General features: G+C 37.6%; 2 protein-coding genes and 1 long non-coding RNA gene across 17 annotated transcripts in view; 1 reads left to right on the top strand and 2 right to left on the bottom strand.

Annotated features, from left to right (window-relative positions):
• The window catches only part of PGAP1 (post-GPI attachment to proteins inositol deacylase 1), a 43,022-nt gene extending 32,752 nt beyond the window's left edge, over positions 1–10,270 (bottom strand). For 3 of the 4 annotated variants that reach the window (XM_087734777.1, XM_087734778.1, XM_087734779.1), the window contains exons 1-5: positions 10,067–10,270; positions 5,515–5,668; positions 2,202–2,377; positions 1,405–1,576; positions 186–346 (exon numbers count right to left, since the gene is read on the bottom strand). In XM_087734777.1, coding sequence (XP_087590903.1) covers positions 186–346; positions 1,405–1,576; positions 2,202–2,377; positions 5,515–5,668; positions 10,067–10,219 — 816 coding nt within the window. In that variant the 5' untranslated portion in view covers positions 10,220–10,270. Of the gene's footprint in view, positions 1–185; positions 347–1,404; positions 1,577–2,201; positions 2,378–5,514; positions 5,669–9,091; positions 9,154–10,066 lie in introns of those variants that run through there. The other variant, XM_087734780.1, reaches the window with a different exon arrangement.
• LOC148052305 (uncharacterized) lies at positions 9,961–15,562 on the top strand. Its single transcript, XR_015699339.1, has 3 exons — positions 9,961–10,069; positions 11,067–11,168; positions 15,474–15,562. It is a non-coding gene; the product is annotated as an uncharacterized LOC148052305 (long non-coding RNA).
• ANKRD44 (ankyrin repeat domain 44) overlaps positions 11,665–24,192 on the bottom strand; it is a 146,099-nt gene continuing 133,571 nt past the window's right edge. For 7 of the 12 annotated variants that reach the window (XM_087734770.1, XM_087734769.1, XM_087734768.1 and 4 more), the window contains 6 exons: positions 23,258–23,341; positions 21,798–21,943; positions 20,860–20,942; positions 19,614–19,696; positions 18,394–18,485; positions 11,665–16,200 (listed from right to left, as the gene is read on the bottom strand). In XM_087734770.1, coding sequence (XP_087590896.1) covers positions 15,935–16,200; positions 18,394–18,485; positions 19,614–19,696; positions 20,860–20,942; positions 21,798–21,943; positions 23,258–23,341 — 754 coding nt within the window. In that variant the 3' untranslated portion in view covers positions 11,665–15,934. Of the gene's footprint in view, positions 16,201–17,621; positions 17,856–18,015; positions 18,088–18,393; positions 18,486–19,613; positions 19,697–20,859; positions 20,943–21,797; positions 21,944–23,257; positions 23,342–24,192 lie in introns of all 12 variants that reach the window. The other 5 variants (XM_087734776.1, XM_087734775.1, XM_087734773.1 and 2 more) reach the window with 3 other exon arrangements.

Genomic DNA, 24,192 nt, shown 5'->3' on the forward strand with positions numbered 1-24,192 from the left:
TACATCAACTATTTATGGTTTTATAACTGTACACTATCTACTTTGTGTTTTGACATGTAGTATTTTCATATTTAGTTATACTATGCTGCACATATAGACTACAATTAGACACCAATACATGCATTACATAAATAGCTATCTAACATAGCTCCATGCAAAACCAAAAAAATAGTTTGCTTTTTTACCACAACAGATAAGGCACTGTCATGTTGACTCAATCTTGGTAGAAAAGCCAGTCCTGAACGAACTTGGTAATCTCTGAATCCTCCCGCCACAGAAAGGGTAGTTAAATTTCTTAAATCTTGGGCCTTTAGAATCCAATGATTGTTTACAGCTGTATAAAAATCTATAAAATATATTAAAATCAATCACAATTTCCCCATAAGTCTATTTGATATACAAAAAAGCTATAGAAACATTTAACTAAAAGTTTCTGTAAGCCCCCCTAGAGGCACTCAAGCTCTGATTATCACTTTTGATTCATACAAGGAAGGAAAATTATTGTTTTAAGCCCAAGGAGGAAGCAGTTGGGAAAGACAGATACACTTACACTTTCTATATCAGCTGAGCACATATATTGTTTAAGTAGCAAACCACAGACTTATTTTAAGGACAGCCACAGTACAGAAACAGTCAGGAAGGAAGAAGCATTGCATTGCAATCAATTGTAGGACAGAGAATTAATACAAGCACAATAAATCAAATTCAGCAGCTAAAGATAATCCATTCCTCTCGGGTGGCACAGAGAATAATGAAAATAAATGTCTGCTCCCTTCCCTTCACCAATTCCCTCAATATCTACATGTAGCAGCACAATAACCACTCAGCACATATTTCATCAGGATAGTTTAGTCTAATCTAGCTTTTCAAGAAGTGTATAGTACATGCATAATGATTATACTTCATTTTTTACGCCTCAGTTATTGTGGTGAGCAGAAAATACAATCTATCTTTTATGTAAATATATATAATTATACCTATATTCAATATTCTCACCATCGAACCTTTGGGCATGACAAACATTAAATTTAGCAACTCTGTTTAGGCAACTCATTTGATAAAGTAAGCCATTACAGAGGTCAAGTTTTACAAAAAAGAAAGAAAAAAATGTGATTTGCTGGAGAGCTCACAAATTTAGTAACATGCTCTGCAACTTACTAAAATTACAAATTATTGAGCGCTCCAGGCCCTGCACAGAAGCTTAAGTCCACATAATCCATTTTATATGACACCTTACTTTCTCTCAGTATCCTACCTACACAACCACCTGACTAACAAAGGAATAGATTAATTACAGTAAACAAAACAGCCCATTTTGCTGTTGATTTGCAAGAATCTCACCTATCAATGCTTGAGAGGATCAATAGAGAAATACAATGTAATTAGATAACCTGCTATACTTACCAGTAAGATATTTGTCTAAAGGCATTACAGGTGCAACATGAGGTGTGGCTTGAGTAATGAGGAGGTTTATAAGTTCAGGCTTAAAATTCTTCAGAGTAAGCAATGCTCTTGCAACAAGCCCACCCATGGAATGACCTACTATTGCAACACTGGTCGGTGCAAATTCTCGATCCTTAAACAAAGAGTAATTAGAGACACCAAAAATAGATTTGACATTGAACTATGATTATCAGTTGCTCATTTTTTCCCCCAAAAATTAACTTATGTCCTCTCAAGGATAATATTAACTAGTATCAACTTGACAAGTTTACAAAATTAATATAAATTTAGTTGCTATCTCAAAAAACGTGCTTAAAGTTTGCAGCTCAAAAGGAAATATTACATAGCCTGTGTAAGCATAAACTTCAGCTTATTTTAATTTCTGAGACTCTTAGGGACATAGACTACCAAAGAACTTTCCTAGAGAAAACTGAATGTAAGGTGATGCTATATTAATATTTTGTTAAGCTAGGGAAAGTTTACATGTCTGCTACAAAAAAGCATACATTGTGCATGGAAGTATTTATTTAGAAACACAATATAGAACCTAACACCAAGGCTCTGGGATTGTCACAAGCATTAAAAAAATCTATTAAAGAGCAGCACTTCTCTATTGCACTATTATCACATTCAATTATCTACACGCATTATAAAGTCTCCCTCCTTTATTCATCATTCCTTAGTTTTCTAGCAGAAAAGGCAGCCCAGAATTCCATTCCAAAATGGAAGTACATTATTCAGCATATGTCACTACTTACCCTGTACAACTTAAGAATTACTTTTATGCATTCATGCACAAACTTGGTCTGTCGTTGCAGACTACCACCATACAATGCAACCAACTCCTCGTTAAAGTTGACACTGAAGAAATTAAAATGATACTTGAAGTCAATGTCTTCTGCTTTTCTAAGTGCAATGGAGCCAAGAGAACGTACTAGGAAAAGAAACCACATCAATTAGAACAGTCTAATTGTCACTGCTTAGCACCACTGTTAGTAGATAAATGCATAAATACATAATCTATTAAGAAACAAATGTTATCTTAAATCCATTGTTTATGTCAAGTCATTTATAAAAGTAAGAAAAGGATGAAAAAGACATACAAAAGCAAATAATCTCTTTTCTAATACTCAATCACACTTGTTTTACAAAAACAGATTTGAAGATATAATCAGAGCAAAAGTATCAGCCAGTCACTGTCAGAACCAAATTGTAAAATGAGAAAAGAAATAATTATTTCCTATTTTTATAAGAATCCCTCTGATTTAAAAAAAAAAAAAATTAGTAAACATATCACAAGAGCTTACAGAAGAATGTGGAAAAGAACAAACCTGCTTAGACGAAAAGAAAGTTTGGAATGAGTTACCAAGAGCTGCATATTATGCTTATGGCAGTTAACTATGTGACTTAGCTTACCGCTGACTACAGAGATATTTTGCGTCAAAAAAAAAAAGTTTATACAAGATCAGGGATTATGTTCCTCCACCTGAGGGCTGCTTTTCCCATCTCATTTGCACCTTCTTACCGCCACGAGGACAAGAAGGCAAAACGAGCATTCTTGGCTTCAATTCTAGAGGCATTGCTACTGCTAGGCTTTCCTGAAATTCCTCTGAAGACCATCAGCTGTAGGACAACATTCCCAAATACCACCAAGATATGTATGGGGGACTGGAAAACCAAACCCTAAAGGACACTTTTCCACCTAAACTCTTGAGGGAGACAATGTTCTGTTTACAAGGTCTTGCTTCTGACCCGTCTTCTCCGTCTAACCCCGGCTGCGATTTAATGCAGCCTTCTTGAGTGCAGAATTGTCCCTGAGTTTCCATGGAGACATGGCAGGACGGGAACAGTAACGGCTGCAAATAAAAAAGCATAGTAGGGAAAGAAGAAAATAAAGAGAAAGTCCCAAAAGCAAACGTATAAAATAAGTAATGATGGCCAGAAACGTTTGCCCAAATCCAGCACACAGAAGCAAGATTCTTCTAGAGTGCAACAGTTTTGGAGACCTTCTTGGAAAAGTTCGCTATAGAAATTAACATATCAAACAAATTTCAGCAAAGCTCATGAAGTGAGGAAATAATATTTATGAAATACTTTATATGTTCAAACACCCAAGCAGATATTATCAGCATGATGAAAATTATAAACCTAATTTGTAGTCAGTCATTTCACCAATTCTATCTAAAGCTAATAAACAATAAGAACATCTTCAAAATGGTTTGAAAATACTTTAAAAGTATTTAAAGGATCAAGCGTCTTATCACAACTTGGAGGTCCTGGTAAAATGAACAAGAATATTGCCAAAGATCACAAGGCAAGTGTGTGACAGATGCCTAAATAGAATTCAGGGTCTCAGTTCTCCCAGTCTCAGGTTCATTCCCAACAATTAAACCACACCACCATCTTTTACTCAAAGTCTCAATTTTGTACATTTTAAAGGTTCATTTTAGCGCCCATGAAAGATGATGAATTAAGATGTTTCAAAAGTGCCTGTAACACATCAAAATAGCAAGGCCAGAAAAGGCAGCAGCACTTCTGTCTTCATTGCTCAGCAAATATGAATGTATTTTAAACAAGTATGAAAATAACAATAGCAACACATTCTCTGCTCATCTAGGTATCAGAATTAAAGTGTGGTATCCCACAATAAATTCTGAACAAAATATGAATTCTCATAAATTCCATAATAAAACAAAAACTATTCTGAGCCACTGATTAAGGCAGAACAATTTATTTTAACAAAGATTTTGAAAAATGCACATACGACTTACTGCCAGTCTCCCTAAATCAATTTTGCAAAACAAAGAATAAATATTTAAATATTTACTGATCTGAGGTAGCACGTTATATCCACAGCATGTAATACTTCTACTCACCTAGTTTAAGTTTTTCTTCATATACTTCCTTTTGATTCCTAACATACCCTGAAAGTACCATTTCATTTCCTGCATAGTGATGTGCTGCAAGACAGCATTAATTTGCAGATTTGCAATACTTTATACACAATTACAAAAGGCCATATGGTATCCCTCATAATCATTATGTTCATCATCAGCTTTGGATACTATTGTGCCTGAAAGTCTATATGGGTTTTCTAAAAGTATGAGTTGGTAAAATATTTTACTTTGTTATATGCTAAGCAGGTATGTTCTCAAAGAAAATAACTTTATTCTCTGAAATCAGACAATTCAATCATCAAGTTCAGTGCAAACACAAGGAAAAATTATCACAGTAAGACATCAGGGTTTAGACTGTGGTGGGTTTCCCCAAACATATACATCAATTTTGCTAACATGGTAAGAGCGTTATTAACTGTTTCAGAGCATGTTTCAGAGAACAAAAATAACGGTCTGACAAACCCAGCCTGGAAGGAATACTGGATACTTGAATAAACACTTAAACACAATACTTCTTGTTCATCAAAGTACTAACTTCAGTATTTACAATGAAAAATAAAAATGCTTTAAAACTATTACTTCTTTTCATTTGGAGCCTAGAAGCATAAGAGGGAATAACCTGGAAAACAAAAGCAGGTTATGTGTAAAGTGGGAAGATGATGCCAAAGAAAAAACGCCACTACATAAAGAGGTAGGAAATAATGAAGCTACAGGGCAAGCCACAAGATGATGCTTATTTCTATAGCACATAATTACTTCACATCACAGATGGTAGCTTGTTCAGTTTCTTCTAAGCAAATTCAGGTCTTGTATTTGGCATAACTGCAGTAAACGTTGTTTAAATCAAAACCAACTAGATGTTTGCGATAAAAAACACAGCAAGGGTGCAGTGCTGCCATAGTACAGCATAAACTGTACTGTTTCTGGCTTTCAAAAGTTAAAGTCTTACTCCAGAAAAATATTATACCTCAACTGTTCAACTGATTTCAAACAAAAATGAAGTCTTTTGACTGCTTGAAATTAACCGTGGACTAACAAGGATATCTACACTATAATATGATCATCCATTATGACTTTTGTTGATATTATTTCAAACAGAAAACTTCTTGCCATTAAGCAATGCATAAATATGAAAGCTCTTTGTAACATACCTATAACTTTGCTAAATGCTTACCTTGTTTGTAACTGCCAGCATTCCCAGGAAGAAAGAGAACCGGAATTCCTGTCAATAGGAGATTTTTGTTTTCTTTGGCATAGCTCCCTTCCCCGTAGAGATAGAGCTCGTATGCTGGGTATCGTCTGGCTGTTTTCTTGGGTAATTTTATTTTCTGTTGCAAAAGTTAAAAAGAACCCTTGTCAATATTGTTGCAAACAAGAAAATAGAGTGGCTATCTAGTAATTTAAATGAACTGGTTATGTATTATGTATTGTTTTAAATTACAGTCTAAAGAATACACAATGAAAAACTGGGGTTTGCTTTAAAAAAATTATTAAAAACAAAGTATCAAGCATTTTGTTTAAGTAGGTATTACTGTGCATAATAAGTGGCTGCAGTTACTTACTTGAAACAGCTATTAACTTTAACTGGCTTGGAAACAAGCTGTAAATGAATGCAATTTTGTATCTTAAAGTTGCACATTCGTAAAGTAAACCTAGCCTTACACTGTAGAGGGGAAAAGGGATGTCAAAACCCAACCACTTCTCCCAGGACATGAGAATTCCAGAGCAGAAACTGGGGCACACAAGTGTTCCTAATTATTCCTACTGCACCTGAAGAGTTCTAGAATTCCTTCCAATACCACATAAATCAGGACAAGGATGTGCTACTGCACCTGATACCAACACTAAATCTCAAGAACAGGGTTCTGTAGGTGACTGTCAGATGACAACTGTTGTGTCAGGGTAAATTACAGATGCAGTGTGAATTCTCTTAGGTGATTTTTACAGAGATGTAACCTGCAATGGGAATTTAAACAATAGCACTAACCACCTTAATATGGCTTGTCAGAAAAAATAAACCCATGATACTTTGGGGGCTATTTTTTTGTTGTTTTCAGTGTCAGTTATGTGGCCTAGTGTCAAACAACCTGGTTTTGTAACAACTCGGGATCCAATTTACACAGTAAATTGTCATCTTTAAAAAGGCCATATTTCTTGTATTAAAACAGAGAAGCAAACAACTATCCTCCTAACCTATCACATAACTTATTCAGAGGCTTTCCAATTCCCAAAGAGAAAAGAACAAAATATCTTTGAACCTGAGGGCTAGGTGATGATTAAGTCTTAGACCAGTAAGTTATGACTCCTAGAGCCATTTGACACTGCTTTAAACCAAGTAAGTAGTAAGCAAGAAAACATTTAACTAAGTCCTGTATGGAGGTTGGTTGGTTTATATTTTTGAGTTTCTAAGTTATAGACTTTTAAAATTTCTATGAATGTGAATACACTTGTTCTAGCATTTGATTACTTATGTTATCACAGTTCAGAGACAAATAAATTTATTAAGGTGTAATTTATATTTTAAGGAAACACTTTTACAGAATAAGGTCAAAACTAAGCTCAGTTTTGCCTCAGAAATCTTCTCTAAACTCTCTCTTCATTGCTTTATAGAAATAGAAGTATCTCTATTTCCAATATTTCAGTTGTTTCTCTTAACTGCATCTACAGTGAAGGCAATTTAGCATTAATTCCCTGCCCACATACACTCTTTCGCTTCCCCTGTTCTTCTCTGTCTCTCCTCAGCTAAAGACTGTTTCCTTTCTCCCTCAGACTTCAAAATGTTTGCCATATTGGTTATTTGCAACCTCTTCTTATGATGTTTGATACATATATTTTAAAAGTATGTTCTACAATATATATTATATTTCTATAATATTCTATAATATAACAAAATCCACGTATCAGAGAGAGAGAGAACTTAATTCCTTCACTGTGAACAAAAAAGGTTAAGCTTCGCTCAGGGTTTATGTCTTCAGATCATCCTTTCATTGTTCTTTCCCTTTTCTCCATCATCTCACTTTTCCAGCTTCACTGACCTCACTGTCCCTTTCTCATTCCGTTCTACCGCTCCTTTTTCAAAGGCTTTCAAAATTCTGTGAAAAAAACTTAAAATTAATCAGTTTCCATTACTAAACTAAGAGTGCCAGCAAGATGTGTTTATGGGACTTCCTGATAGATCAAATCAACAGTTCTTCCACAATATCTTCCTGGTTCACTGTCTTTTCAAAAACTTTTACAGAACATAAAATTAACAAGCTGCCCTTCTTTGGGTCACTGTCAAAAGCTAAAACCTACACAATCCATGAGAATTGTACTACCAAAATATTGGGTTTTTTTCAGTAAATCACAGTGCTCAAATATTATAACAAAATGGCAACATGTAACTCCAAAGGAAAACGGACGTTCATGTTCCATGACAGTGGTTTTAAATTCTGAATTCCCAAGACATTGGTTATATAATTGGTTGTAATGAGCTACAGTAACTTTTTACAATGTCAATGTAGGCTTCATTTTTCACCCTGGTTCCCAAAGAAATTAGGCTTATGTGAAAAAGTCCTCATTACTAATTTCCGAATCTCTTACCAAGATTAGCTGAACAGGACAAGGGTAGGTAAAATGAAAAAACTGCAATTCTACAACTCATGCAAAAAAAGATGGTTAAGTACAAAAAAGAAAAAAAAAACCAACTGATTCCATTACTTAGTATTAGCTTGACTGTGAGCAAACCCACACTGTTAGACACAAATGAAATGAAACTTATGTTTAATTGCTCAAATAGTTATTTGTTTTGTAATATGATACCTAATCTGGAAGGGAGGATGGGTACCTTTCACCTGAAATTCCTACCTTGTGGTTTCCTGTCAATGCCAGCATTACAAAGACATTCAAAATTAAACAAACAACCCCTCCAACAATAAAGAGGCACTTGGAAAGTATAATGCCTTAGCAAACCCAGACAATTAATATTTCTCCGCCCCCCCAAAGTACTGTTTTCCACACAGTAAAAGTGATTATTCAGGGAACAGAAATTCTGAGAGGCAATACAGCCAGCTGCGGCTTGCATCGCCCTCATGGAACTACTGCTTCCCCTTAAGCCTTGCATCTCTTACCAGCACAACACTTGCCTAAAGATGCTTAGAATTTAAGCCCTGATGCAATGAGTAAATACAAAAGACGTGTGGTGGCAGATGAGAATTTCAGGCAAGCACCGCTAACATCACACAAATTTTGCTAGTAACTTTCCATTGATTGGTTTCAGATTGAAGCTGAAGTAGGTTTTGGCTGCCAGAAAATCTGAAAACTTACTGTGTAATATTTAAATATTTATAGCTCCTTAAACAATTTTGTCCTACCGCACTGACAAAACAACCCTTGTAGCTATATCAAGGTTTCTCTTTTGTAAGCTAACACAACTATGTCAAGGTTAGCAAATGAAAGTTAATAGATCCAAAAATTAACTTGCTGCTTCGTTACCAATTTAGGTAATAAGGTTTTGTTTTAGGATCTTCTTTACTATGCAAGCCAGCTTGCAACCTACTTCAGAACTGAATATTATTTAGAATAGTTCATATTTTTTCCAACATAGATTATATCCTAGATAACGCTAAATGAACATTTAGGAGCCAACAGATTATGCTTTGGGATGCTTTTTATAGGACAGAAAATCCTGTAGTAAGAACTACTACTAAAAAGAGAAATTGTTTCCTGACAATACTGTGTGCAGTATTAACAGTGAACCTACATATACTCACATATTTACATCCTCCCACTATTAAGCCATAATACGGTGTCTGGAAAACAACAGTTCCATCAGCAGTCCTGTGTTCAAAGAGGTTTCATTAGCAAAGCGAGAGGGACTTCAGGTGGATTTACAGGTTCTCCCACACGTCGTGGGACCGTGCCACTTACTTACAAGTGCTCACTGAGAAGACTTTGCACTACAGTTCACTAGCTTGAGAAACACATTCACATTTGAATCTCGGTTTTTCACTTTTTTGACACATTAGTTGCTTCACACTCTGCAAAAAGGCCAAGAAGTACCAGACAACCTCCCGGGCAGGAATAGTGCTGAGAGTGCTGTCAGAAGACTTGGCCCAGCCTCTTCCTTTGTAAGGGCTTGGATGAGCTTCGGACCAGTTTTACCAGGACTACAGGTAACTAGAAGCATTTACAGGTTATAAAATTAGAAGCTTTTCTATTCGTTTTCTTTTGTACAGGTAGCAGTAGGAAACACCTCGTTACTTTACAGAGAGACAGCTTTTCCCTTCTGCAGCTATCCAAGGTGCACCATTATGTGATGCAGCCAAAGCAGGGGGGTTTCCCAAACATACCGACCTCTCAAAAAAGCCAAGGCTGTTTTTGCCCCGTTTACAGCTCGCCACTCCGCAGAGGCCGCCTCAGGAAGCGGCAAGTGGGCGAACCCAAAAGTTACGGGAGCCGCCGGGAGCCGCCGGTGCGCCGGTTCTCCCGCGGCTGGGCGCCTTGGGGGCCGTTTTTCCTTTCCCCGCCGCAGGGAACCGGAGGGAAGCCACGGGAGGGTTGCGCCTCAGACGAGCGGCTCCCGGCCGCGGCGATGCGGGCGGCGACGCCCCAGCGGCCGCCGGGCGGCGCGAAGCCGGCGCGGGGCCGCCCCACCCCGCCCAGCGACGGCGACCCGGCACCGGCGGGCTCCCACCTGTTACGCGGCCGCCCGCTCCCTCAGCGCCTCCCGCCGCCGCCGCACTCACCAGGTACTCGGGGTACTCGTACATGTAGGTCATGCTGCACCGGTTCTCCTCGTAGAGGAACAGCACGTCCCACACCCCTAGCAGCACCAGCGCCGCCAGCGCCCCGTAGAAGAGCGCCGCCAACGCGGGCAGCCGGCAGCCCGCCCGCCCCATTGCGCCGAGGTGCGGAGCGGAGCCCTCCTCCCGCCGCGGGCTCTCCGCGCACACAGGCACGGCGGGGCGGGGCGCGCCACCGCCCGGGAGGCGGGGCGGGCGGGCTGGCGCCACAACCTGGCGACCGCCATGTTGGGAAGGTCAGGAGCTTGGCTGGCCGCTGCTCCGCCAGGCAGGGGGGGGTCTGTCCGCCATGTCGCCGGCGCGGGAGCCATTACGGGGAGGTCGGGAACCTACCTACGCGCTTCCCCCAGCCGGCAGCTTGCGGGGGGAAGGCGTGTCCGCCATGATAGGGAGGTCAAGTCATCGCACCGCCGCTGCCGTGCGCCTGCTTAGCCGCGTCCGACGCGCAGGGCTGCCGCTGCTGAAGGGACGCCGCCCCGCGCTGAGGCCCCTGAGGAGACACCTTCCCCTCGGCTCCCCTCAGCAGGCAGCCGGGCCTCAGGCGGTGCCGGCGGCTCGTCGGCGTTTGCGGACTCCCAAATGGCCCCTGAGTGTCGGGGGCCGCAGGGCGAGGGCCGGGGGTGCCGACGGCGGCGGGCCAGAGGCGCTCGCCGCTCCCCGCAGCCGAGGGCGTGCCGCCGGCGGCGGACCCCGCTGCGGCTCACCGTGCCACACACCTGCAAACCCCCCTGTGCGGGTGCTTTTACCGTTCCTGGCCGGGTAGCAGTTTAGTCACAACATCCATAAAGCTTCCAGCACTCAACGCGTAGAAGACGTTGTTAATGGTGGCTGGTGGTGGTTGGGTTTTTTGGGGGGGAAGGCAGAGTAGGGTTTTTTTGTGGGTTTTTGTTTGTTTGCTTTAATTAAGCACTTTTAACAACTTACTGTCTTTTACTATCTTTAGGCACTCTTTTTCACTGGATTTTAGTCTCTGTAGGACAGCCGCGCCACCCTGATGCATGACACACCCACGACTGCTGGTGTTGCTCATCCGTGAAAACTAACAGTAAAATATCTAATATCTGACAAAATATGTTACTGGGTTTGTTTGGGTTGTTTTTTTTTTTTTCCAATCTACAGAGGAAGCGATACTAACATCAACTAAGACAAGGGGTAGTTACATATGAGGAAGTACAAAGTAGAAATACATACAGTTGCATTTTCATCTTCTTCACTGCTAAACACTTCAGCCTTTACCCCTCCTTTAAAAGAAACAAAATTTACTCAGTTTTCCAACAGTATTTGTACCATTTTTATTTGTAAAAATAACCATCTGAATGCATTGCAATAGTAGTTTACAGTTAGGGTTCTTCATTACATTAATACAGCATTCAGTAGTTGAAAAAGTTACTAAACTGTGCTTGAGAAGATTCAGGTTGAATTCCAAGTCATTCACTGAATTAAGTCTTTTTCCTCATTTCATATGTGACATTTACCCAAGTCCTTAAACTTCAATTTACAAAAGCAAACAATACCGACAAAACCCCACTGAAGCCATCAAACAATATTTTATATTGTTTATTACAAATGTTATGCAAAATATAACACTGGCACCAGATTCGTATCACCATGGTTTGTAAAGATATATTGCACATGCTAAAGCATAAAATATAAGACAAAACCTACAAAACATAAGATATTGGCTTTAATATGTAGATCACTGCATAAGAAACGCATAAAATTACATTTTATACACACACTCAGATTGTCACTAGTTTAAAACGCCCTTTCCTATAACACTGACCTAAGGTTTACTTTTTGTGTAATAAGAAAGCATTTTCAGCACTGCAAAAATTATACATTATTCCTATAGAAATTTAGCATATTAATTTTCATTTCAATGCAGGTAGAACATATGAAAAGAAGAAACACTTTATACATTCAAAGAAGGTCTGAAATGAAAATTTACTGGTAATATATTGCTTTCATAACACTCAAATGAAAAAAAAAAAAAAAAAAAGACGAGTTTCACAAAACATTTCCATAATACACAAATATAAAAAGGCACTCTAATATTTCTTACATGACTAAGAATAAAAATCACAAATTTTTTTAAAATCATCCTCAAGATACATAACCAGGTTTCTCAACAGTACAATGGATAAACAATTCATTTCATGTGTTTGTTCTAGTTCAATAATCTGGCAGTTGTTTACTGCATAAAAGTACCAAACACATTATGGTGCCCTTTTAGTAGCGATGAACAGAAATCCCCTGAGCTATTTCACAGCAATTTCAGGCAGTCCGGAGGTTGTAACTCAGTATCTATGAGAGAGACTTGGGACCCCATCCTGCTATGGATTCCACCTGCAGCTGTGGTTAAAATACAGGATGAAACGATCCTGCTAATACACTTGGGCAGACAGCTGCCCCTCCCCAGATACCCTTTCCTTGGTGCAGACACAGAAGTCGTCCACGTACTGTAAATTGCAGGATCCAGGGTTAAGTGCAACAATTACGTATGATTAACTCTACTCTTGTAAAAAGTCCACAGAAAGGCAAAGTGATTATTTACAAGAGTAAAATTATTCTCATGCTTAAATATCTGCCCTAAATTACAGATTTATTTCTACATGTGATAAATTATATTACAGATTAATGTACTAGCATACAAAAAAGGGATTCTGGTAACTCACATGAGATGTGGGACAGGCCAATACTGAGTACTTCCAAGTGTCTTGCGCATGACAGTTTTCCTCCTAAATACACCATACTCAAAACATGACTTTCCCAATGCCCTTAAGATGCTAACAAATCATATGTTTCTATGATTTTTAGAATATTGCATACTTGCATCATTGTTAGTTTACAGAAAGCTTTAATCGGTAATGTTTAGATTTGGTTCCTAGAAGGATCAAAGTAATTCAGTAATCACCTATGCTCCTAGAATGTTGTATACATCATTAAGAGGCAGCAGTTGTTGCACTACACAATTACCAGAGTTACGAGGTATTGCAAATATACACAAACATTTTCAGTAACTCTGTATGGTAGTAGCAAGTAAAAATACTGATTTTTTTTTTTTTTAAATGGCTGCTTAAAATAATACAACATCCTCTTTGTAAAGAGGACTGGGTTTCTCCTAATGAAGCAACTTCATGTCGGATTGCGTAACTTTCTGTATTTCAGGGTGAGACTTACAACCACTCCTGCTGAGGAGCCTACCTATGTCTCTGGTTAAACTAAGATTAAAAGGCTGATCCTGCTGTTAGACAGGTGGCAGCCATTTCCCACTGGTTTATTTGTTTTCAATGCCATCATTCCACATAAAAAAAAAAAGTAAAATTTGGGATTTCTATTAATTTCTGAACAGACACCACTGAAAACTTTAACAACTGATCTCGCCTCTTATTTTCAGTGCTTAAAGTAAGGTGGTTATTGCTATTCTGCAACTCTTAAAAGCAAAAACGTTGAGAAAAATAAATCGTAAAGATGTTATTCTGTGCTATTTCTGAGGAGAAAACCAGGGGTTTGGGTGCTCTGTCGTTCTATTGCAGAAAATATAGAGTTGAAGGAAAAGAAATGTTCACCTTTAGAGACACTATCCTTGTGATTTTTTGTTGTAAACTTTGGAAATTTGTTAATGTTCAAGGAAACAATATTTAATTTTAGCTAGGCAAAATAAACTTAATATATAAATATTTTTCTTAATTAAAGAACTGGAATCTGCCAATAGATTTTTAACAATTCAGTGGAACACCGCTAAAAACTGCAACTAAAACAAAAAGCCTTACTTTTCATTTACCCTGCCGAAAGCGTGCACTGAGGAAGCTCATCTCATCCTCCCAGCAGAGATATAGGCCTACTGCAGACAGCCTGAGTGTGAATCACGGGAACTTGTAACACCTTGACTCCTCACTGGACTACCTTTTCCCCTCTTTACTGTAGCCGTACAATGTTCTCTCACTTGTCTAGCAAGGGGTCGCATTTCTCTCTTATGCTCTTAAATGGTGGAAAGTGTTTTGCTGTCTGCTTTTTAGCAATATAGCCTGTGGACTTTATCTTTGCATTCCATACAAGATGATGGGCGCTCTCCTGAAGTGCATCAGCCCTTCCTTTTTCTACTCAGGCCGTCAATCTTGCCTAGATTCACATTTCATTTCGCATCATGCCAAACAGTATGCACAATTACTAACTAGGAGAACAAGCCATAGTTATTTTTCCTGGGCATTTGTTTCATTTTGAATAAATATAAACACATTTACATTAAAAGTATATGAACATATTCTTTAGTCTGGAAAAAAAAAAAACAACCAAACTGTGGTCAACACATCATCAGTTACAAATGTCAACTTGAAACTTGCGTCATAAAATGTAAAATTCACTCAAGACTACTCATTACCTCAAAAGTTTATATTTTTATGGTTTAGAAAAACTACTTCATTATGTCACTCACATTTGAAGAAAAAATAAAAGTATCAAAGTCTTCCATTTAATTACTGAAGCATTTTGGTCCTCTTGGTACAGCTGGTTAGTTCATGATAGCTTTTTGTTTAGTTTTTTGTTTTTGTTTACAAAGTCTCATTCTTCCTTTTGTACATCTGGTGCAGGCGAGGGTCGTGGTCCATTTGACCTAGAAACTTTGGCAGAAGGAGTAAACATATTCACAAAGTTGACATTGCTTTAAAAGCTGGTGACAGTAGGCTTTTTTAGCATGTATCTCCGATCCCCTGCACGGTACACTGCTATGTTTTCTGGTGTTTGGTATTTCAACTTTTGGTGTTATGCTTTCATTGCTTTACTTTTGCTCTGTTAATCCAAACACTGGCAAAAGTATTTTAAAATTCAATACTGTTTACAGTAAAAATAAGTTATTTCAGCATAGAAAAGGGAAAAAAAATCCATTTAAGTTGACATGTCATTATAAACTTTTACATACACCTTTGTCTACACCTGATTTTTCTTTTCTTTTTTTTTTTTTTTTATGATACTAGATTCATGGTTAATGGCTCAGGTGACAGAAACATCTAATGACCCTAATTCTGTAGTGCAAATAAACCGTACATGTTTGTGCTGAATTGGAAAAAAATAAGGGCCAAGTAATTTTCATTTTACGTAAGTGGTTCCACTAATGTCTGTGGGAAAATATGGTGAGACAAGTAGAATTTGGCCTTAAGAGTTTATAACTATATTTTTCTAATTGTGTGCTGCAACTAAGAACTGTAAAAAGTGCCTTCTGTAGGTTTAAGTGCTTAATACACGCAAAATGTAAAAGGTTTCATTTCCTGTAGAAAAGTAATACAGGCAGTTTTAAGATTTACAACTTTACCTTTGGTTTGTGTAAAAAAAAAAAAAATTATCTAATTTACAGAGCCCCTGGAAGTAGGAAACAGACAAACAGAGGAAAGAGGTGATGCTCGAATCTATGAAGGCTACACTGGAAATATGTTCATGTACTAAAGGAACAGCTAAAAGATGTAAGAACTTTTTACAAACAGTTCCCTGTTTATTTGTGCTGTCAAAAAGAAAAAAAGGTGTTTTCTCCTTTTCTACTTAAAATAAGAGGTAGAGACTTTCCACAGGGGCACTTAGGGCCTAAAGAAAACATGAGGAAGCTGAAAAGCTGCAGAACATTAATGGGAATACGTTCCAGTAAATCCCGCTAACTTTGTTATTTGAAGACTTGATTCTCATGAACACTACAAATCTTTCAATACCTACTTGTCAAGAGTAACAGTTAAGAATATAGCCGTGGGATTTAAGCTGTTTAAAAAGACAAAAATAAAGCTGAAATGAAATAATAACAAAAAAAAGTTTTTGAGTACCGAAAAGTCAAAATGTTTCAGAATCCGAATCATTTTCATTGTACCCATCCTCTGTTCCTATGTTATTACTCAAGGGCTTATTGTAAGAGTTAATGCTACCCATATTGGAGCCATCGCAGAGATGCGTCCTGCCCAAATTGTCTTTTTTAAAACAAACGAAGTTGAAAGCCGTCATTGAACTGGAAGGAGAAAAAGGCATCATGGTAGCCAAAATGAGTGCCAGGCAGTCAGCCACGTCTTTGTTAGGAGCGCAAGCCAGGGCTGGCGTATGACCTGGGCACAAATGCAGACAAGGCAATGGTTAGTACTAAGGGTACTGAGAATGGCACTGAGCATTCCTCATATACATCTCTAGATGACATCGTAAGCAGGAGATGTATGTTCAGTTACAATCATGCCAGGCAACAGGGGTATGTTACTTATTTTAAATTAGACATGCTGGGAAAATACACACTTTATGGAGCATTTAAATCACTGTGACCACAACAAGCACTATTTTTTTAAAATCAGGCAGCAAACAGACTTCACAATATGAATAAAAGCACTTGCTAAACACAGTTCTACAGCACAGACAGTATGATGAATACAGAACACGGGGGGTACAGCAACAGGGACAGAAACTGGCTTCAGTTTCTGTGCATATGAACAAGTCTCATTCTGAGAACAATGACTTTCATTAGAACATAAAAGATATTAGTTTAAAAACATTTTGAAGTAATAAGCAAATTATTTTAAAGACTGATCAGTTGAGTATCTATTCAACTCAGAAAGCAGCTTATTTAGGAATTAAATTATGAGGGACAAGAATTAGACCAGTGCACGTGGTACATGTATAGCAGGTATGACTACGTGGATGTTTAGTTGCCCAAATTTACATTATGTTAGAAGAATAATGACTGTATTCAGAAAGCATGGCATACACTTTAAATACAAAGTTAATATTCTACAGATGTCAGTAAAACGAAGAACTGGGGAGCTATTAAAAGTTTGTCTTCACTGCAGTTTAACATGGCTCCTGTCCAAGCACTGCCCCTAAAGCAGCTCTTCATGTATACAAATCTTAGAAACCAGTATGCTGATTACACTTGCTATCTATACGTTTTGCAGGCTGCTATGTAGTACTCCAGCTCTTTCCAACAAATCCTTTATTCTAAGAGCAAAGAGATTTCTTTGAAGATGGCTAAACCTTAAGCGCTGCAGCAATAGTAATCTGAGGCAATGACCGCTACTGATATCCTACTGCCTCAAGTAAGCTGAGAACACCTGCAGTGTAGATGACTTTGGTGGACAAACGTGAGTACAGTTTTGTAGCAAACTACCCACATTTAAGCACTGACTGCAGTGAATGCATACCCTAAAATGGAATTTCCTCTTCCACTGAGTTCCAAGCATGAATATTCTTTAGAGTTGTACTTATACTAAGATTGTACTTAAATTTCTCTTTTAAACTGCATATGCGGCTGTTCCTAGAAAAATTAACTGTGTATCAAATTTAAACTTAATTTTCACTCGTTACATACAGGCAAATTAGCCGGATCTGTATGTACAATTTTAATGATAAAAACTGGTTAGAAGCTAGTCTGGTTCATTTTTCTGTCCCCTATCTCTAAAATGAGGTTAGGGCCAGATGACTTCAGTGGAACTCATTCATGCAAGTATATCTAGGTAGCATTTGGTTAATAGTAAATACTCACCACTCAGTTCTTTTCATCCATAGATCTCAAATGTCTTGCAATGATGGGTGAGTATTATTATTGTTACTTTACAGATATGGGAAGATGGAGGTACCGAATTGTTACATTAATGCCATGAAGTCAGTATTGTAAGAAAGACCAGCTTATTTCAGGAAGACATTTTTGAAAACATTAATTACAGAAGCACAGCCCTCTATGGGCTTTATAATGTTTAGGGAAGGACTTCATTGAGATCTGAAACAAAATTATCAGATTTATTAACTAATCATGTATTTTATGACGCAACAGTAATTTACTTGCATCTTGCATTAGGTCAGACAATTGGTAAGCACAAGCTTTGATCTCAGAATGAACTAGGACACAATCAAACATATGTTGATGGTTTTCTTCCTACCCATTAAAACATGCGCTGATTGAATGCATAATCCTTAATTCTTCTGCAAGGCGTCAGAATTATCCGGTGCCACTTGCATGTTTAGGAAATTCAAGTTACCACTGCACTCAAGCATTAAAAAAGACTAGCTGTTGACAGTACATGCAAAATGAACAGTAAAAAGGGACCGCTTTGATGTTTAGAATACATTTTTATATTAAAGAAAAATAAATAGTATCTTTTTTTTTTAATAGGTACTCACACAGCTCATTGTCTGTTCTTGGAAGGATAAAAGCATCAATGATGTCTATCATCAGCTTTTAAGTCTATTGCTTCGGTCGGTTGTAAAATTACCTGTTGGGTCCTACCGAAGATTGTCAAAGTGTATTATTTACTTACCATTTTCATCTACTGCTAGGACACATGCCCCTTTGGCTAGCAACTCTTCAACCACCATCTTTAAGCCGTTTCGTGCAGCAATATGGAGAGGTCTACAAAAACATAACAATGAAATTCAAGTTCAGTTTAAAACAGACCTTCTAAAAAAAGTTAGGTAATGCTTAAAGCATACCCAGCATCAGAAAGAGAATGTTTTCCTTTTTTGGATCATTACAATTATATTGTAGACATTAACCTTATATTACAGCTTTTAAAATAATCCTCATGTTTCACATCTATAAAACATACGTGCGACACAAATACAATTACCTTTACATACACAAAGATTGCTTAATACTTTCCAGTCTAGAGGCTTTCTTTAAAAAGCTCTCATTTTTCCACTGTTTGCAGCACAAAATTGACATTTAAAAGGAAAATGAATTTAAGACTGAAGAAATGCCTTTGTTCCATCCTTCATTCTGGCTACTACAGTCTGTTCAAAATTACGGTATTGCCTTTTTATCCTTGAATACTCGATTGCTAATCTCTGCTACTGCAGAGCAGCTGGAAATTAAAAATAACCACTGGTTTGCCCCCTTCCTGAGCCAACACCCAATGCTCCCGTTTGGGGACAGCTAGTGAGACAGGAAAAACAATTTCATATTGGAAGGGGGGAAAAAAAGGGCTAAGATGGAATGAATTCTTCTGCAAGCACTAGATGATCTGCCACCTGAACTCGTGGCTGAATCTTCTCCTGTGGGATTCCCCCATACCAGTCAAACAGTTGCAGCTGGGGTAAGAATATCAATGGTTCTAACTCTGCTGATAACGCGTGGTATGGATGGGAGTTGCACATGAAATATCACCTAAAAAAACCTCTGAAAATTAAATGTACCACCTTGAGTCTAAATAAATTATTTAGATTTAAGGTGACGCTCAAAAAGCTAGGAAATGCCAGATGTATACTTACCCATTCACATGATTAATAGACATTTTGATACAGTTTTCAAATACATGACCTCATATAATTTTTCCACCAGACCACATATAGAATAGGCATCAAAGGAATCAAAATTAAAAGTGAAAATGCAATTCAAATTTGGTCTTTTCAAGGGCAAGCACTCAAAAAAATCAGAATTAACTTTTTTGTTCTATGAAAAAATCTGAGACATGAATTTGAAATGCTAAATCGAAATCTTCTGGTAAGTCAACTGAACTTGAGAGGATCAGGCTATACTTACGTCTGCAATGCATTATTTTTTGCATTAATAAGGCTCTGTTCTTGTATCTTGTCAAGTATTAACAAGGCACATTTTTCATGACCCTGTAGTTGGGGAAAAAACCCAAATAGTGTTAATTTGCTGAGGAATTTGAAACTGAGGCAAAAGAAATGTTACATATAAAAGTGCAATTTAGTAACTCAATTTGAAATACAAAACATGCTACTCAGCTTATAAGGATGTGTAGCAGGTGAACTGTAGGAGCCTTACAATACCATTTACAAACTGCCACTGCTAGGATGCTTTAGCACATTTAGAAATTCAGTCATTCACCCTCCATTCATTATATATGAATTCACCTCCTCAGCTTTCAGAGAAGACTGCTGTTTCTCGTGAGAGAGCATTCAATGGATTATTTATTAGAACTACACAGTAACATAGAAAGACATGGTCTAATCTTTCTGGGTCTTTAAATGCCTTTCTGTATTATTGATAAGCTACTACAAAATCCCTTCAGTGTGAGAGCTCTAATAATGAAACTCTGGAAATAATACAGATCCGGGCCTTATTTCTGATACTGTTTCAACACAGCATGTCGCAGATGCCGAGCCTACAGCCCTGGCAGGTGAACAGCTGCCTGAAGGACCTTGAGAATTCAGCGAGGCTCATGTGTCTGCAGAAACTGGAGCAATACTATCACACTGGAATCTAATCTGTGGATAGGAGCGAAAGAAAAGGCCCAGGAGAGGGAATCCCATGGGCATTTTTTCTTGCAGAAACAGCAGTAGCAATTGGAATTAAGAGGAAGAAAGGGTGGGAAAAGACGCCACCACCAATCTAATCAATGCCTCTGGTTTTACTGCTACAGAGCATAAGGGAAAATTTGGGGTTCCTTCCACAGAAATTGGAGAATAAGAAAAAAGAATAAATACTTTTTTTTTTTTTCTTTGCCACTGAACCTATGTTAAGCTATTTTACAGTGAGGTTATTTGGTAAAATCTCAAAGCATTTTCCATTATTTCTCTTAGTTTCCCTTCCTTATGTTTCAGCTGTCATAAGAGGCATCCATATTTCTCAATTTACTAAACCTTGAAACAGACTTGAGAAAAAGCTTGGAACAATTGCTCCCTTCCTCACCACAAGTTTGACCATCACATTTCCATTGCAGAAAAATTTTTAGGAGCATAAACACCCGCATACATGCATACATACAGACAGACAGACAGACTGTGAAGAGAATAGAAGCATACAGAGGTCTTCAACTTACTTTACTGCTAGCCAAGTGCAAAGATGTATTCAACTCCTTATCTTTTAATGTCAGGTCAGCCTTGGCAATGTTCACCAAAAAGTCTGAGGTATAGAATAGAAATCAACGAACAAACCCAATGGGCAGACGAACATGTTAAAACAGAGGAAAAAATTTACTATTTCAATATACATGTGCATACATGCAAATCAATTAAGTCTTTATGTGATGTAAGCTTTATGAACGTGAAGTGAAAATAATCAATGAGAACAGACTAATCTTGTGCAGGTAATCAGCAAGCCAAGGCAGAGCTAATAGCTCATTCACTGTGCCCCAAACTGTCAAACATATATTAATCTTAATTTATTTATAAACTTCCCCATTTGCAGATCAGCAAGTTCTGCCTGAATCACCTTCTCCTGAGAACACCTGTGCATCCTGCTTTGAGAGGACTAAGCGGATGTAAAGAATTTAGGGTGCAGTCTGTACTGTTGAAGCTAGAAGAAAGGGAATTCTGTTAAGCCAATATGACCCTTAATCTGTATGGCTATAGTATACAGTCTAGCCTGGAAAAGCAGCTGCTGATAGCTGCCGTTTTAAGAACAGGACTTCCTATAGTCGAGTGGAGAAAAAGGTTACACAATCTTTTTCACATGTGCACTTTTACTGCTCCATAAAATCAAGGAAGTAAGTCAGAGAATAGAATTACTACTCCCCTCATGCTCTTTACAGTCTGCTCTTAGGAGGAAATAAGACTCAAGTTCGCTATTGTAAATGTTCACCAAGACTGCTGAGAAGAAAAAGAATTTTTTTACAGATGTAAAGGTAGCTTCTTACAGACATCCATACAATTTGTTTTTCTTCCTTAGTTTTCACAGGAAAGAAGTGACTACCTATTTGGGACAGTAACTACAGTAGCACTCAACCTTCAAAACGAACAGAAGCAAGGATGTACTTACCTACAGCACCTATGTGACCATTTTGAGCTGCCATCATGAGAGGTGTTTTCCCTGCGTGATCCGCAGCATTCACTTGTGCGCTGTGACTCAGGAGGAGCTGGAGGCACTCCACATGATCCGCGAAGGCTGCTGCATGAAGGGGTGTTCTGTGGGGAAAGGAACATGACCACAGCTGTTTCTAAAGAATGACAATATTCCTGTTTACTTACCTTCCCAACAACCTGAAAGTGCAAGACATTTTAAATTTTTTTTTCCTATGAAACTTTGAGTTGTCACCAGGGGAACATTATAGTAGCAGCATCAGAAATAAGTTAAATAATATTTACAGTCTCTGTCCTGGTGCAATATAAACTTTAAAAAAAAAGGGAAGCATGAGGTGGATATGACACAGTGCAGATATGATACTGTGGAGAATCTCATATTAGCAGCATATTTATTTTAATGGAGCATACGGCATAATATGAAAAGCAGTACAATCCCTCATTCATCTGATTTTATTTTTTTTAAAAAGCCTAAGATGGGAAGAACTATCGGAAAAGAACAGATCCGTTATTTAAAAAAACAGAAGTATTTTAAGTTATAGTAAAAAATACTGCAGCAACAAGCTACAACAACAGTATTACTATAAAAGGCAGAAGGAATTCTATCCGCTTTGAAGGTTATCAGTTTCCACAAGACTGAGACACCAGAATTCGTTTGCTGTCTCCCTATGGCATTTTGGGTCTGAAGTGTGACTAACAGAGATGAGGGAGAGTTGGTACACAACCCAGCTCATAGCGTTACTTCAGGTTTTGCTTATCAGTAAGGGTGAGGTGGTCTTACCCTTATAGGAGTAAGTAATCACCATTACTGAAGGTCTTGAATTTGTTTTAAATAACAGAAATAATAAATATTCCATTTTTATAATTTCAGCAATTTTGATTAAAATATATATATATATGCACACACACACACATAGTGAGTACATTATCAACGTGACAAATTAAGGATTTGGCTGAATGCATATCTCTTGCTGTATCAGTATTATTTTGCTACATAGATATTTTGAGTTGTGTGCCCTAAGAATGCTAACATAACATTAAAGCTTTTAATGAAATACTTCTCTATGTGTACATAGTATCACTCCATTTAGCAAAAATAAACTTATTTAAATATTTAACAAAGAAAACTGGTTCAGGGAAACAGCCTGTAGGCATAGCTGTTCTAGACAAACAAAATACTATTTCTTTTGTATTTCTTTTCATATGTACTATGAAATTGAATACTTCATGATATTCTTGCTTCAACTGAGCCACCATTTAACTCTGCTGCACTGTTAACTGCTGTCTGAAAGAATCGGCATGACAAGTCTTAGCTCAACCATATCAGATAGGGATTAGTTCCAGAGGTTCCGAAAGAATTATGAAAAATACTGGATGGATTCATGAAGATGAAATGCAATTTGTTTAAGAATCTATTACCTTCCTTTGTCATCTTTGCAATTGACAATGCTGGCATCGATGGCTCCGATGAGCAGTGATGCACAGTTTTCATGATCATTGATTCTGCCAAAGAAAAGACATTTTCAAAAAGGTAAAAAGTCTACATCTTTTCCCACTTTCCAATATTAATTTACTTCACTTCCCATTAATATTTCTTATTGCTTATTTATAAGTTATCCTAACATACCTTTGCCGTAATGCTTTCAGTCACATTTCTCATTATTTATCATCTCTCCATTTAACCAAACTGCATCTGCTACTATGAATTTCGGTCTCTAAAGCAAAGCTGATCCTGCAATTCACTACGCACAAGGGTAATTGAAAGTGCAGCACAAACCTAGGATTAAAACCTTAATACCTTAAAATCCTTTAGTCTTAATGTCAAACACACTTGGATCTGGAAAGCACTCAGTCATAGATACCTACATATTCAAAGCTTTATTCTAATGTTTTGGGTACTGAAGTCCACGTCTCTTCAAACTCACACATTTAATACTTTTCCTTGATGGATGTACTCAATTAATGCTCTTTCTGGTTAATTTGTCTCATTTCATTATGAAAATAAACAGTGTTTAGTAACAGTATTGGACATATGGTATAGCTAACACACACCCTTGCTGGATTAGCAGCTGGTTTAGTTTTAAATTTGCATGCATTTTTAAGTTGCACACATTTTTAATGGGTTTGAGAATTACATACTAGTTTAAAAGAATATAAATATTGGAAAAAAAAAATTTCAAAGCCATCACCAGAAATTCAGATTTCAAATACTATGTTTCAGCCACAAATGATTTTATTTTAAGCACAGTAAAAACAGTGCTTTATATATGCTTTTATTTCTCTAATATATTGGGTTTTTCGTAATTTCAAAGTTTGGTACGTGACAAATTACTTTTCTGCTTTCCAATGATGCG

The sequence above is a fragment of the Nipponia nippon genome, unplaced genomic scaffold (assembly GCF_047370975.1).
Source record: "Nipponia nippon isolate SJK-2023a ecotype South Korea unplaced genomic scaffold, ASM4737097v1 scaffold_5, whole genome shotgun sequence".
Taxonomy (NCBI): Eukaryota; Metazoa; Chordata; class Aves; order Pelecaniformes; family Threskiornithidae; genus Nipponia; species Nipponia nippon.